Source organism: Dermacentor andersoni, chromosome 1 (genome assembly GCF_023375885.2).
Source record: "Dermacentor andersoni chromosome 1, qqDerAnde1_hic_scaffold, whole genome shotgun sequence".
NCBI classification, from domain to species: Eukaryota; Metazoa; Arthropoda; class Arachnida; order Ixodida; family Ixodidae; genus Dermacentor; species Dermacentor andersoni.
Window position 1 is genome coordinate 56,927,765 of NC_092814.1, and position 13,219 is coordinate 56,940,983.

General features: G+C 45.1%; 1 protein-coding gene across 3 annotated transcripts in view; it reads right to left on the bottom strand.

The window, feature by feature from the left end:
- LOC126543797 (uncharacterized) overlaps positions 1–13,219 on the bottom strand; it is a 47,609-nt gene extending 34,390 nt beyond the window's left edge. For 2 of the 3 annotated variants that reach the window (XM_055061520.2, XM_050190920.3), the window contains exons 1-3: positions 13,110–13,219; positions 11,184–11,394; positions 9,270–9,362 (exon numbers count right to left, since the gene is read on the bottom strand). In XM_055061520.2, coding sequence (XP_054917495.1) covers positions 9,270–9,362; positions 11,184–11,384 — 294 coding nt within the window. In that variant the 5' untranslated portion in view covers positions 11,385–11,394; positions 13,110–13,219. The remainder of the gene's footprint in view (positions 1–9,269; positions 9,363–11,183; positions 11,395–13,109) is intronic. The other variant, XM_050190921.2, reaches the window with a different exon arrangement.

Sequence of the window (13,219 nt, forward strand, 5' to 3'; positions counted from 1 at the left end):
TGTGCCCGGTGCCACAGTTCATCATAATTTACTGCCGCAAACTATGATGAACTATATATATATATATATATATATATATATATATATATATACATACATATACATACATACATACATACATACATACATACACACACACACACACGGGGCAAAAGCACTGCGATACCAGTATGATTTTACAGCGAAGCTGTATATGGCTAGCCGATTCGTCTGTCTGCCGGTCGCCTGTGCGCCCAAAACTCTTCTGGCGCAACCCCATGCGCGAAAAAAAAAAAAAAAAAGACGCGCGATTAGCCAATGCGAGTCAGGTAGCACAAGGCCTGTTTACTCCGATCTACGACATCACGCTACCTGGCCCGAAATTTCCATTGACAATGCTGGCGTGATAAAAGCGGTGACGTCAAACTCACTGTTACCTACTCGGGAGCAACCCCATTAGATTATATGGCAGTCGGGCCAGGTAACATGACGTCATGGTTCGGAGTGAAAAAGCCTTGAGCTATCTTATAGGTGGTGTTGAATTGGCTGCGCCAGTAATGAAGTCGCTTCTCTACGTCGCAGCCGAGCGCGTGCGCAGCAGTTTCTCTCCGGCTCCGAAATGGGTAGGCCACGCGTCATACGTACTCCTGAGGAGCAGGTAGCTTTCGATCAACATCGCCGTGAGCAGAACCGGGAACGAGCTCGTCTACGCCGTGCCGATGCTGCAGCCCGGGCACAAGAACAGACTTGTGCAGCCGAGCGCAAGCATCAACTGCGTACTGAAGATCCGGCAGCCTTCTAATCTGTCGTTTAATGAACGGTCGGGATTAAACCAGTGATAAACACCGGAGCCGCACGTTGGTTAACCACCTCTACGGAGTGCTTGGGCGGTGGTTTGTTTTAACTGTAAATGTTAAATTTGACACATTGAAAAAGATTGCCGTGATAAAGACGCATACTTGGGATTGTCATAAGCACCGTAGTATGGGGCTTCGAATTGGTTTGTACAACCTGAGGTGCTTAAGGGGAGGTTCGCCTCAGAGAGCCATTTCGTTATTAATAAGGTTAATTGGATAGGATTTATTCACAATATCTAGTTTTTCTACTTTCGAACATGATTTCAGTTCGAATATCTTACCTGGATATTTTACTCTGGCCCTGGAAGTAGGGAAAGTAGGGTACCTTGTTCGAGGTTAGGGCTTCATACCATGCCCAAGAAAGTTATCAAATAGCCTGCATTGCTCCTTATGCACCAATAATTGCAAAGGTCAAATTATATTTTTAACTTAGATACTCGGAGAAAAAAATATTCGACCATAGTTATCGAGAACGCTGATTATTGGTTTCATAAAATTCACATGACCGAAATTGCTCCAAATTACAATAATGTCTAGATGCTTACATTTAAATTCTTGCGCATGTTCATGCAAAATTTGGCCGAGATTGAATTAAATTAGATACAAGAAGGTTCGTGCATAAATAGTGAAAACAACTTAAAATTGAAAAACAAAAGAGAAGCGATGATGGAAGTTTATAAACATTCTTATTGCAATTGCAGACGATCAGTTCGCATGAAATTCTGCCATAATCTAGAGTAATCTTTGCAGGAAGTGTAAATTTTTGAAATTCTCATACTGCGAAGATGGCACCCTCAAAAGGCTTGCGAGCTTCCTCCTCTAGCGGGGATTTCACTACAATGTTACAGTGCAATTAAGATATTTAGCTTTATCTGTGTGTTCCAGAAATCAGTCGTATTTTCTCCTCTGGTCTTCTATGGTCTCCATGGTTGGTCAGAGCGATCAACTCCCTATTTAAAAGGACGCCCAAGTCCGGTAGATGCTCATAAAAGCCTTTGTTTAATCACGGTATGGCCACAGAAGTGGTCAGCTCCACAACCGTGCGCGAAACAAATTATGTTTTAGGGCGCAGCAACCAAATCTTGCTGTTAGGAGGCTCATCCGCACATTGGGATATGTCGTGAATACAGGGAAACGACAGCTTTTCGCTTGCCGGCCTCTCATGTGCAGGAAGCACAGCCTTCGCGTGAGGACTTGAAAAGTGGATAACGAGCGGGTGCCGCCTCAACCGGCGCTCGCTGGTTGTCACACCAGGAAAGCTGACTATCTGGGCAAAACTTGTGAGAGGGAGCCTCATCACTAGAGCATGAATGAAAAAATGAAGTCCCTACAGCTACCATGCCTCAATTAGGATCATCTTTCGCAGTCTTCTAATTGGAGAAACTCCTCGATTTTTTTTTTACTCATGAAAACAATGTCGAAGCGTAATTTTGCAATCAAGATATTAGAAGAACTGATTCTTAAAAAGAAAAGGACCATTTTTAGAGCCACATCGCTCCTTAAACGTGCACCGAAACATCGCTGCGTGGGCTCGTTCGCATAGTTGTTAGAATGGGACCATCATTGCCGGTAATGTACTCGCGACCTCGTGCTTTCAATACTATAAGCAATGACCACATGCTACTGCCGTAAGGAAAAACGCCCTTCAGGCTGTTCATTAATACAGTTGCCTAGAGTGCTTCTCTGGCGATACTTTGGCGATGATTTGGATGACAATAAAAAAAAATTAAATTATGGGGTTTAACGTGCCAAAACCACGTTCTGATTATGAGGCACGCCGTAGTGGAGGACTCCGGAAATTTCGACCACCTGGGGATCTTTAACGTGCACTTAAATCGAAGTACATGGGTGTTTTCGCATTTCGCCCCCATCGAAATGCGGCCGCCGTGGCCGGGATTCGATCCCGCGACCTCGTGCTCAGCAGCCCAACACCATAGCCACTGAGCAACCACGGCGGGTATGGATGACAATACTTGATATCAACACGACGGAGGTCTCCTTGCAGAGCGTTCTTGGTAACAAACATGGTCACTAGGGACGAATTTATTGATTGTAGAGCACTGGGACAAGTTTACTTGACTCAGCAATGTAGTTCATTATCCATGCGTATATTTCATAACTGCGCGCACTCTTCCGCGTGAACTGAGAGAGAGAATAATATAGGAAGGCAGGGATGTTAACCAGTCAAGAGTGCGGTTGGCTACCCTACGCTGGGGGAAGGGAGAAGGGGAAGAGAGAGAGAAGGTGTAGATAACTCAAGTACGGACAGTACTTGAGTTATAGCCGCTTTCGCAAACCAGACGTTCTGAGAAAGCACAAAAGTGCCTTCACTGCCTTCTGAGTCGATGATCGGTGGGGACGGTGCTCTAGTACTGTGTTCACTCAGAGGACGATCATCGAATTTCCTCAATGTGTTGGACAAAGATTGTCTTTGTGCTTGAAATTGAGGACAATGGCACAATAAGTGGTCAATGTTCTCCTCGCATCCACAAACATCACATGTAGGACTATCGGCCATTCCAATTAGTGCTGAGTAGGCATTCGTGAAGGCAACTCCAAGCCACAACCAACACAGAAGAGACGCTTCGCGTCGTTGCAGACCGCGGCCGGAGGTCTGAGTTGAAGTGACGGGTTTAGTCTGTGCAGTCTTGTGCGCCTTGTATGTGCGGTATTCCACTCTGCTAAGGAGATCGTGCGAGCTAGACTGCGAAGTTGTCTCGCGGCGTCGGTCCTTGAGAGAGGAATGGTGAGTTTACGTGTGCGCGTCCAGCTGTTTCAAAGTTGGACGGAAACAAATAATTGGCGATTTGCGCCAGAAGAAGGCTAAATATGCATCAAGTGTTGTCTGCTGAATTTTTTTTTTTTTTACTTTTATGTGAACTAAGAAAATCGGTATGGTTTTTACAATTGCAATTGTATATGAACCTTCAAGTATAGGGATCAGCAGCGCATATTCAGTATACACCATTATTAGAGAAGGAAAAACTTGGCATCCATCAAAAAGCAAGATTCACAGTTAGAAATTCCTCCTGCTGCAGGGATCGAACCCGGAACCACCGCCTTTCCATAGGCACTCTCGCGTTCTCGTCTGCGCTGACGAGAAATCAGTCTTGTCAACGTTATATCGTAGCTCAGGTAACAAATACCGCCTTACTTACACCCCGCTTCATGAACCTATATCAAGATTACCCACGCAATGCAGCTAAGACTTGTTACTTTGAGTTTATATTACATGAATATGTGGGGCTTCCATCTGTAGCGCCGACTAACTAGCGAGAACGACATGTATACGCGTTCTATGTAAAGTTATCACGCACTTATCACAGAAATTATAACGTGATTCAATCGTACACAGTAGCCTGAGCTTTACAAGAGTTTGTTGAAGTTTTACCGCATACACGCAACTTTCTTCCAGCCCTAGATTTCAAACCGGAAAGGTTAAAATTAGCTCAGTATGTATAATTGAGGTTGCAACGGTGGCGTAGAGGTAGAGCATCCGCATCGCGTGCAAGAGGACCGTGGCCCGAATCCCGGTGCAGCGCAATTTTCCACCGGATTAACAAAAATCCGCGTGTTGATAAAATTGCATAAACAGACCTGGAGTGCGGCCTAATCCTGGTGACCAGAACCGGTAACGCGCTCCCTCACCGGAGTAGGATTGGCCACCCTGGTGCAGTACTTGGCCATACCTCCTATATGAATAACAATCAAGCCCAGGCCCTCAGTCCCCAGCAGCTGCGAAGCAACTGACCACGGTGGCGGTCAGACCTGTGGCGCGGCAGAGGGTGCTAAGAATCCCTGGATCCGGAAAGGCCGCCATTGGAATATGAACCTGGCAACGTTTAACGCTAGAACGTTATCTAGTGAGGAGAGTGTAGCAGTGCTATTGGAGGAATTAGCGGGCATTAAATGGGATATAATAGGGCTCAGTGAGGTTAGGAGGAGAAATGAAGCATATACCGTGCTAAAAAGCGGGCACGTCCTGTGTTACCGGAGCTTAGCGGAGAGACGAGAACTAGGAGTCGGATTCCTGATTAATAAGGTTATAGGTGATAACATACAGGAACTCCACAGCATTAACGAGAGGGTGGCAGGTCTTGTTGTGAAACTTGACAAGAGGTACAAATTGAAGGTCGTACAGGTTTACGCCCCTACATCCAGTCATGATGACCAGGAAGTCGAAAGCTTCTATGAAGACGTGGAATCGGCGATGGGTAAAGTCAAAACAAAACACACTATACTGATGGGCGACTTCAATGCCAGGGTAGGCAAGAAGCAGGCTGGAGACAAGTCAGTAGGGGAATATGGCATAGGTTATAGGAATAGCAGGGGAGAGTTATTAGTAGAGTTGGCAGAACGGAATAACTTGCGGATAATGAATACCTTGTTCCGCAAGCGGGATAACCGAAAATTGACGTGGAGAAGCCCCAATGGCGAGACTAGAAATGAAATAGACCTCATACTCTGCACTAACCCTGGCATCCTACAATATGTGGACGTGCTCGGCAAGTTGAGCTGCAGGTACCATAGGAGGGTAAGATCTCGAATTAGCCTACACTTGAGGAGGGAACGGCAGAAACTGGCACTTATCAAGCCGATCAATGAGTTAGCGGAAAGAGGGAAAATAAAGGAATTCCGGATCAAGCTACAGAACAGGTGTTCGGCTTTAACTCAGGAAGTGGACCTTAGTGTTGAAGCAATGAACGGCAATCTTATGGCCATCATTAAGGAGTGTGCAATAGAAGTCGGTGGTAACTCCGTTAGACAGGATACCAGTAAGCTATCACAGGAGACTAAAGATCTGATCAAGAAACGCCAATGTATGAAAGCCTCTAACCCTGCAGCTAGAATAGAACTGGCAAAACCTTCCAAGTTAATAAACAAGCGTAAGATAGCCGACATAAGGAAGTATAATATGGATAGAATTGAACATGCTCTCAGGAACGGAGGAAGCCTAAAAGCAGTGAAGAAGAAACTAGGAATAAGCAAGAATCGCATGTATGCGTTAAGAGACAAAGCCGGATATTTCATTACCAATATGGATGAGATAGTTCAAGTGGCTGAGGAGTTCTATAGAGATTTATACAGTACCAGTGGCACCCACGAAGATATTGGAAGAGGGAATAGTCTAGATGAATTTGACATCCCACAAGTAACGTTGGAAGTAAAGAAAGCCTTGGGAGCTATGCAAAGGGGGAAGGCAGCTGGGGAGGATCAGGTTACAGCAGATTTGTTAAAGGATGGTGGGCAGATTGTTGTAGAAAAACTGGCCACCCTGTATACGCAATGCCTCATGATCTCGAGCGTACCGGCATCTTGGAAGAACGCCAACATAATCTTAATCCATAAGAAAGGGGACGCCAGACTTGAAATATTATAGACCGATCATCTTACTGTCCGTTGTCTACGAAGTATTTACTAAGGTAATCCCAAATAGAGTCAGGAACACCTTAGACTTCTGTCAACCAAAGAGACACGCAGAATTTCGTAAAGGCTACTCAACAATAGGCCATATTCACACTATCAATCAGGGGATAGAGAAATGCGCGGAATATAACCACCCCTTATATATAGCTTTCATTGATTACGAGAAAGCGTTTTATTCGGTTGAAGCCTCAGCAGTCTGGCAGGCATTACGGAATCGGGGTGTAGACGAGCCGTATGTAAAAATACTGAAATATATCTATAGCGGCTCCACAGCCACCGTAGTCCTCCATAAAGAAAGCAACAAAATCCCAATAAAGAAGGGCGTCAGGCAGGGAGATGCGATCTCTCCAATGCTATTCACAGCGGGTTTACAAGAGGTATTCAGAGACCTGGATTGGGAAGAATTGAGGATAAGAGTTAATGGAGAATACCTTAGCAACTTGCGATTCGCCGATGATATTGCCTTGCTTAGTAACTCAGGGGACCAATTGCAAAGCATGTTCACTGACCTGAACAGGCAAAGCAGAAGAGTGGGTCTAAAAATTAATCTGCGGAAAACTAAAGTAATGTTTAACAGTCTCGGAAGAGAACAGCAGTTTACAATAGGTAGTGAGGCACTGGAAGTGGTAAGGGAATACATATACTTAGGACAGGTAGTGACTGCGGATCCGGATAATGAGACTGAAATAATCAGAAGAATAAAAATGGGCTGGGGTGCGTTTGGCAGACATTCTCAGATCATGAACAGCAGCTTGCCATTATCCCTCAAGAGAAAAGTTTATAACAGCTGTGTCTTACCAGTACTCCCGTACGGGGCAGAAACCTGGAGGCTTACGAAAAGGGTTCTACTTAAATTGAGGACGACGCAACGAGCTATGGAAAGAAGAATGATTGGTATAACGTTAAGGGATAAGAAAAGAGCAGATTGGGTGAGGGAACAAACGCGAGTTAATGATATCTTAGTTGAAATCAAGAAAAAGAAATGGGCATGGGCAGGACATCTAATGACGAGGGAAGATAACCGATGGTCATTAAGGGTTACGGACGAGGGAAGGGAAGGGAAGGGAAGCGTAGCAGGGGGCGGCAGAAAGTTAGGTGTACGGATGATATTACGAAGTTTGCAGGGACAACATGGCCACAATTAGTACATGACCGGGGTAGTTGGAGAAGTATGGGAGAGGCCTTTGCCCTGCAGTGGGCGTAGCCAGGCGGATGATGATGTAATTTTGACATTTTTTCTCATTCCCGTACGTCAGCGTTAACTATTTATTCAACTGCTCTAAAAATCCAGTATATAATAAATACGGGTGTACAACGGTGAATAAAAATTTCGCGCTTCTTTTTAAGTTATACGCAACTAAACTGCAGGTCGGGACAGCAAAAAAAAATGGCATCACAAAAGGCACTACTGTGTCGAAAAATAAAGTAAATGTACAAGTAAAAATAGCAGGTATACTCGCGGACAATCTACAGGGTTGTGTGACTGCGTGAAGTATTCCGGTCGAGTTCAACAGCACTTTTGGTTTCTTGGAACAGATAATGAATCAGCGTATGTCCACGTGCGACGGGTTCACATTTGCCCAAGCCTTTAAGAAATAAAGAAGAAAAATAAGTCAAATATATCACTCAGTGGTCTATTTTGTCTTGCGACTAAGGTGTTTGTTTTCTTTTCTCCAGCTTAAAGCGATAGCACGAATGATAATGTGGGGCTTTAAGGAACGCTCTTCCTTGTGCGCGCTTTGTCTCCGCAGCTTTCTTTATATTGTCACAGACAGCTCGTGAATATACTATATAGACGGTTTACAGTTTAAGAAATCAATTCAGACTTATAAATGGCTTGTAATCAACAGTCGATACGAAGTCACCCGAGAACAGACTCCTTTGATGGATGGCGACAAGCAGCAGTGAATGGAAAAACTGATCACTAAGGGCGAAAGTGTGCTATATACTTTAAAGGAGCACTGATAAAATATTCGTGTCGCTTTTCTTTCTCTCTTAGACAGCCGCCGACTCAGTAATTGCAGAATGACGCCTATATTCCTATGACGACCTATATTTCATTGCGGGGAATTCCAAAAGCGCGCCAAATTTCCTGGCGTAGGAGTTGTTTACAAGTGATCTGTGTATAGGTCGGGACAATTGGGGGACGGGGGATCACGCAGTGTAACTGAGCTTTGACTGTCGTCAGCTTTCACTGCTATTCCATCTTCACAGAGTGGAATGGTAATTTTTTTAAAACAGTCATCTTAAAAGGAGGGTGCGATTGGCGATTTTTGGCACATTCAATGAATTCTTGCACGACACTGTAGTTACGGGTTCGACAGCCATCTGATAAAGCAAAAAAAAAAAGCGGGATAGCAAATTTGTTTCAGTACCGTTTAAAGACGGCGGTCGAGTCGCGAAACCACAAGATGAGCTCGTTTTATATGCTAACAAATGTTATCGCACAGCGCAGCACACGCCTGCATGTTGGAGAGTTTCTGGAATGCTATTGATGGTTCTAACTAAGGTCCCTTCACGAGCTTTTTCTAAAACATTAATTCTATCGGCTGTCTATTGTCACCGAACCTTGTGTAATCTCACTTCAATGTATGCGCGGCGCGATTGGTGTACAACTTTCCTGAAAACACGCGGGTCCCAGCGATTACTCTGGAACCTGCTGGAACCTTAGATGACTCGCGTATATAAGCCGACGCGGTTGACCGGCAGATCAAATTTTCGACGATCGCCGACTGTGTTCGCCGCTATCGTTGCGCTTTGAGTATAGCCTATTTTTCTGGACACAGGTTCGCCCAATAAAGAGTGCTTCGCCATTCAGTTTTGCTACTGTATTCTTAACCGTCACCACCACATGACAATGCAGGAAGCAAATTAGAAAAACTGAAGAAAGGACATATGTGTCAGGCAGCCTAAGTATTTTGAGGCGACATAGGTTTTATTTCAATTACGCTTGATATTTGCGAGTCACTATAGTTTTGGAGACTCATTGCCGGTGGCAAAACTTACAGGCTCTGCCATACGTGTCGCCGTTTTCTTCTGCGATGGTCCTGGGGTCGCTGCAGGAGTTGATGGACGTGGTGTGGCGTACTGTTGGGTGTGCTGTGATAAAGCAGGCACAATTATGCACAAAACCTAAGCATAACATGTTCCGCACTGTTTTGTCACCACGTTCAGTAGGTACCATGGGCTCCGGAACCAGGGGAGAGCACATGTGGGAGGGCGCCTGCACAGGTTCCATTGCAAGAGGGCACTGCTACCCCCCTCCGCCGGCAGGCCCTCAGGACCGACTCCCGCTTTACTACAACCAACTGAGCCATGGTTTCAATATGTCAAAAAAAAAAAAAAACGTTTGTATAGGTGAAATTAATTCTGGCTCCTGATCCCACACTCCAAATGCACTACCAGAGCCCCTGATAGGTGCTGGATATTAGTGCTGAGAGATCAAGTCTGCACAGCACTCCCATGCTCTATTAAGCACCTCCTAAAGCAAATGAAGATAAGCCTCCACACGGCTGCTGAATGCTAGCTAGGTAATTTAGCCAACGACGTTTTGCCACTTATTTAACGATAGTTTTAAATAGTTAGCCGAGAGGGGTTCGCGCGAGATGACTCCAGCTGTTGTAACATTCACCGGCAGTCTCAGCCTGGGGTTGAACACGTCAAGGATATGCGCACCTGCAGAATCATCGGCCTACTTCTCGGGCCACCGCGCAACTTCCATATTCTCTCCTTAACGTCGCGACGCTGAACAGCGCTTTGGCGTCAGGATTCGTTTTCTAACCTGTCGCCGTAATATTTTAGCGAACGTATCGGGCCTTAGCATCAGCTCTTGTTAGCGCTTCTTGGTCTGCTGGCGATAGGTGAAAGAAAGGGGAGTGTGCCTTTAGTCACCATATTTTTACTCAGAACTGCATCGTTTGAAAGAAACTGGATAGTTCACGTTGTTAACGCGCGACTGCGGCATGACTCGGAAAGAGGAATCAACTCTCCCCGAAAGAAAGGTGCACTGCCTATCTAGAACTTCTTGCAGCGCGCGTCATGCATGGTCACACCGCACGCAGTAAAGCCTCGGGCCGCTCCTAGACCGACTTACCCAAGCGAACAAGAGTGACTAGATTTTTGAAGCAGCGATCAAACCGTTCTAATTTGTGCTTTTCACCTTCCAAACAATTTAAGGTGAATTCTCAGAAAAGAGGTTGCGTTGCTCTTCGTGGTAAATGACCTCGCGTTCTAAGATACGAGCCTCTTGCCTTAACTCTCAACGAAGCCAAGCCAAAGGTCGACCTCTTCTTTAAGAATGAGTTGCGGGGGAAACCAGGACTTTGATTTTGTTCCTCGAATTCACAAGCGTAACTTAGATTAATAAAAAACACGTTCGTCAAATATTTGTTCCTTTGTTTTTTCATCGGTACGCCTCTGACCACAACGCCATTTTTAAAGATTTTGTACTGCGGCAGAATTTCTTGAAGTCGTTAGTTGCAATACGACGGCATGATTTCGTTCGCGCGCGCAAGTGTGTATGAAAGCTTATTGATAACTTAACGCCCACTTGAACTGTCCGTCGAGTTATCACCGAAAAACTACGGAGCACAGGTGCAGCTGAGGATGGTAGCAATTTTTAGCTGTCGTTTGGGCAACATGCGTATTTTTTTTTTTTTTTACCAGCATAACTATGGAACTGGCAACAACTCAATATGAGCGGAGCCACCGACCCGTTTCCGAAGCGGGCACGCGCGCTGTTTGTTAGGCAACTGAGTTGCGAGAGCAAAGATGGAAGCCTCCAGCTTTGCACTGCAGCAGCTAATGACGATGCGAACGCCGAGTACCTCGCCATATTGTGATCAACGTTCGCATTCCGCCGTTGTACAGTGCATGCCGTAAGGTTCCGCGTAAGATATCACGCCAGCTAAACCAACCAACCAATTTCTGGGCCCCTCGATTGGCCGACGTTTGAACTGGTGAGACGTCGGCCGAGATGCTCCTCATGTACGCCTTGCACGCCATTCCCTCGTGGATGGCGTTGCATTGCAAGCAGTTGACTGAGCGGCAGCTTGGACAGACTGCCATCCCGCCTTTCGGTTGCAGCTTGCCTTGGCAGCCCGGCTTCTGACAATCCACCATGGTGGCTTCTCTAATAAAAAAAAAAAAAAGTCAACGAACGCGCTATAAAACACTTATTTCGCTGCCCTCCAATTTTCTTTAATTTCGTGGTTTCATTATTTTGTGAAGCATGAGCACACGCGCAAATAAAAAAAAAGTCAAAAAAAAAAGAACTGCACTAGAGCCAAGAGTTGTATTAGTTCCTTTAATTATACCTGTTGTAAGTATTGAAAAGCAGGTGGAACAAGCAATTACCAAACACAAATGAAAGTTTGCAGAGGAACTTGGCGAGCACAGCTCATGAATGTCACTCCAGCGACCGAATTTATCGTCTGTTAAGATGTATTCAGTTATATGTATATGTAACAGTTAAGATGTATTCTCAAGCACTGTATACATGTCGCACGAGCAGGGACCATTAGGAGCTTATTCACAAGCCTTTGAACTACCGGCGCATGCTTTGTGAACCCTTCACCGCAATATTCACCGGAGAGAGATACCGCTAAAATACGTGACGTGTCCGTTTCGGGAAATATCTTGGCTACAAAATCGTATTGCTTTACCACATATGGAAATAAAGAGCAGCATCTGTAACCGTGGTTATAACAAAATGGGAAACATCGCAGAAGTTTTAGATATCTTTTTTTAAATACCAATCCTCCAATAACTTGTTTGACGTGTCAAAATTAGGGCTGAACTACTTCCTTGGGAAATGGAATTACAACGCGACTTGTTCAAAGCATTAGCGAGAAATAACGAGGAACCTTACCTATAATTTCAGTGTAAACTGCTACCCGAATGCATCGCCTTGCCCTTGAGACCTCTCAAGTGCCGGGAAAGCGGAAATGTGACGTCATTGAAAGTAAAATCGTGTTCAGCTGTCTGTGCGTTTAAAGAAATGCTAAAAGCAAAAAGGCCTACAACAAACTCGTCATTAAAGTACAGCAGTGATTGCATTGTTTTTTTTCCTTTTTGCTTGCAAGGAGCAAAGGGCGCATGACCTCTTTATCTACAGCAGCTATCACTCCATTCGAGTCGTGTGCAAAAGCGGTCACTTGCTATGTCGCATACGTCAAAACGAAAAAAAAAAAAAATGCGCATACTACGCGGCACTTATTTCTCAGGTTCTTTTTTTCTTTGCCTTGAGCCGTCTGTCAACAAGTCTGAATCAAACGTGCAGCTTCAGCTTCCTAATTGCTTAAATATGCATCTGTTGGCAATTATCTTTGCCTTGTACGCGTTTCCGCATTTCTTAGGGCGTCATACTGCCACGTTGCCTTCCGCAATGCGTTGCTGTTAAACAGGTAATATTACGCATACTACTCTTGTCTTTCGGCTCAGTTAAAGACATCGGCACAATATGAGACTGCATGTAAAACGGAACTATGCCAAGATTAACAAATATTGCTCGTAAGCGCTCTATTTAATAATGCACAGTGAATTCAGCGCTGAAGTGTAAGACACGAAGAGAGTAGATTCAACACTTAGGCACAAAAAGGAGCAGTGTACACAACCAACGAGCAGTGTACACAACCTGTGCCTGGGCGTTGAATCCAGCGTGCATTCTGGAACCATAGAGAATTCCTTTCTCTATGCTGCAACTTTGCCGCCTTTCGTGGTGAGAAAGCGTCACACTGCCTATACGGCCCAGAATGGTGGCGTACGAACGACAAAAAAAAAACTGCCTAGCGAAATGTTCGGCTACCAACTCAAGTTGGCAAAATATTTCTAGAAGAATCCACTCACCGTCGAACGGATGCTTGCTGCAGCCGTGGTCTGTTCGCAGGCGTTGCTTGGTGCGGCGGAACTGACAGAACTGCTTCAGTGCCTAATCGCGGTTGCTATAGGCAACGACA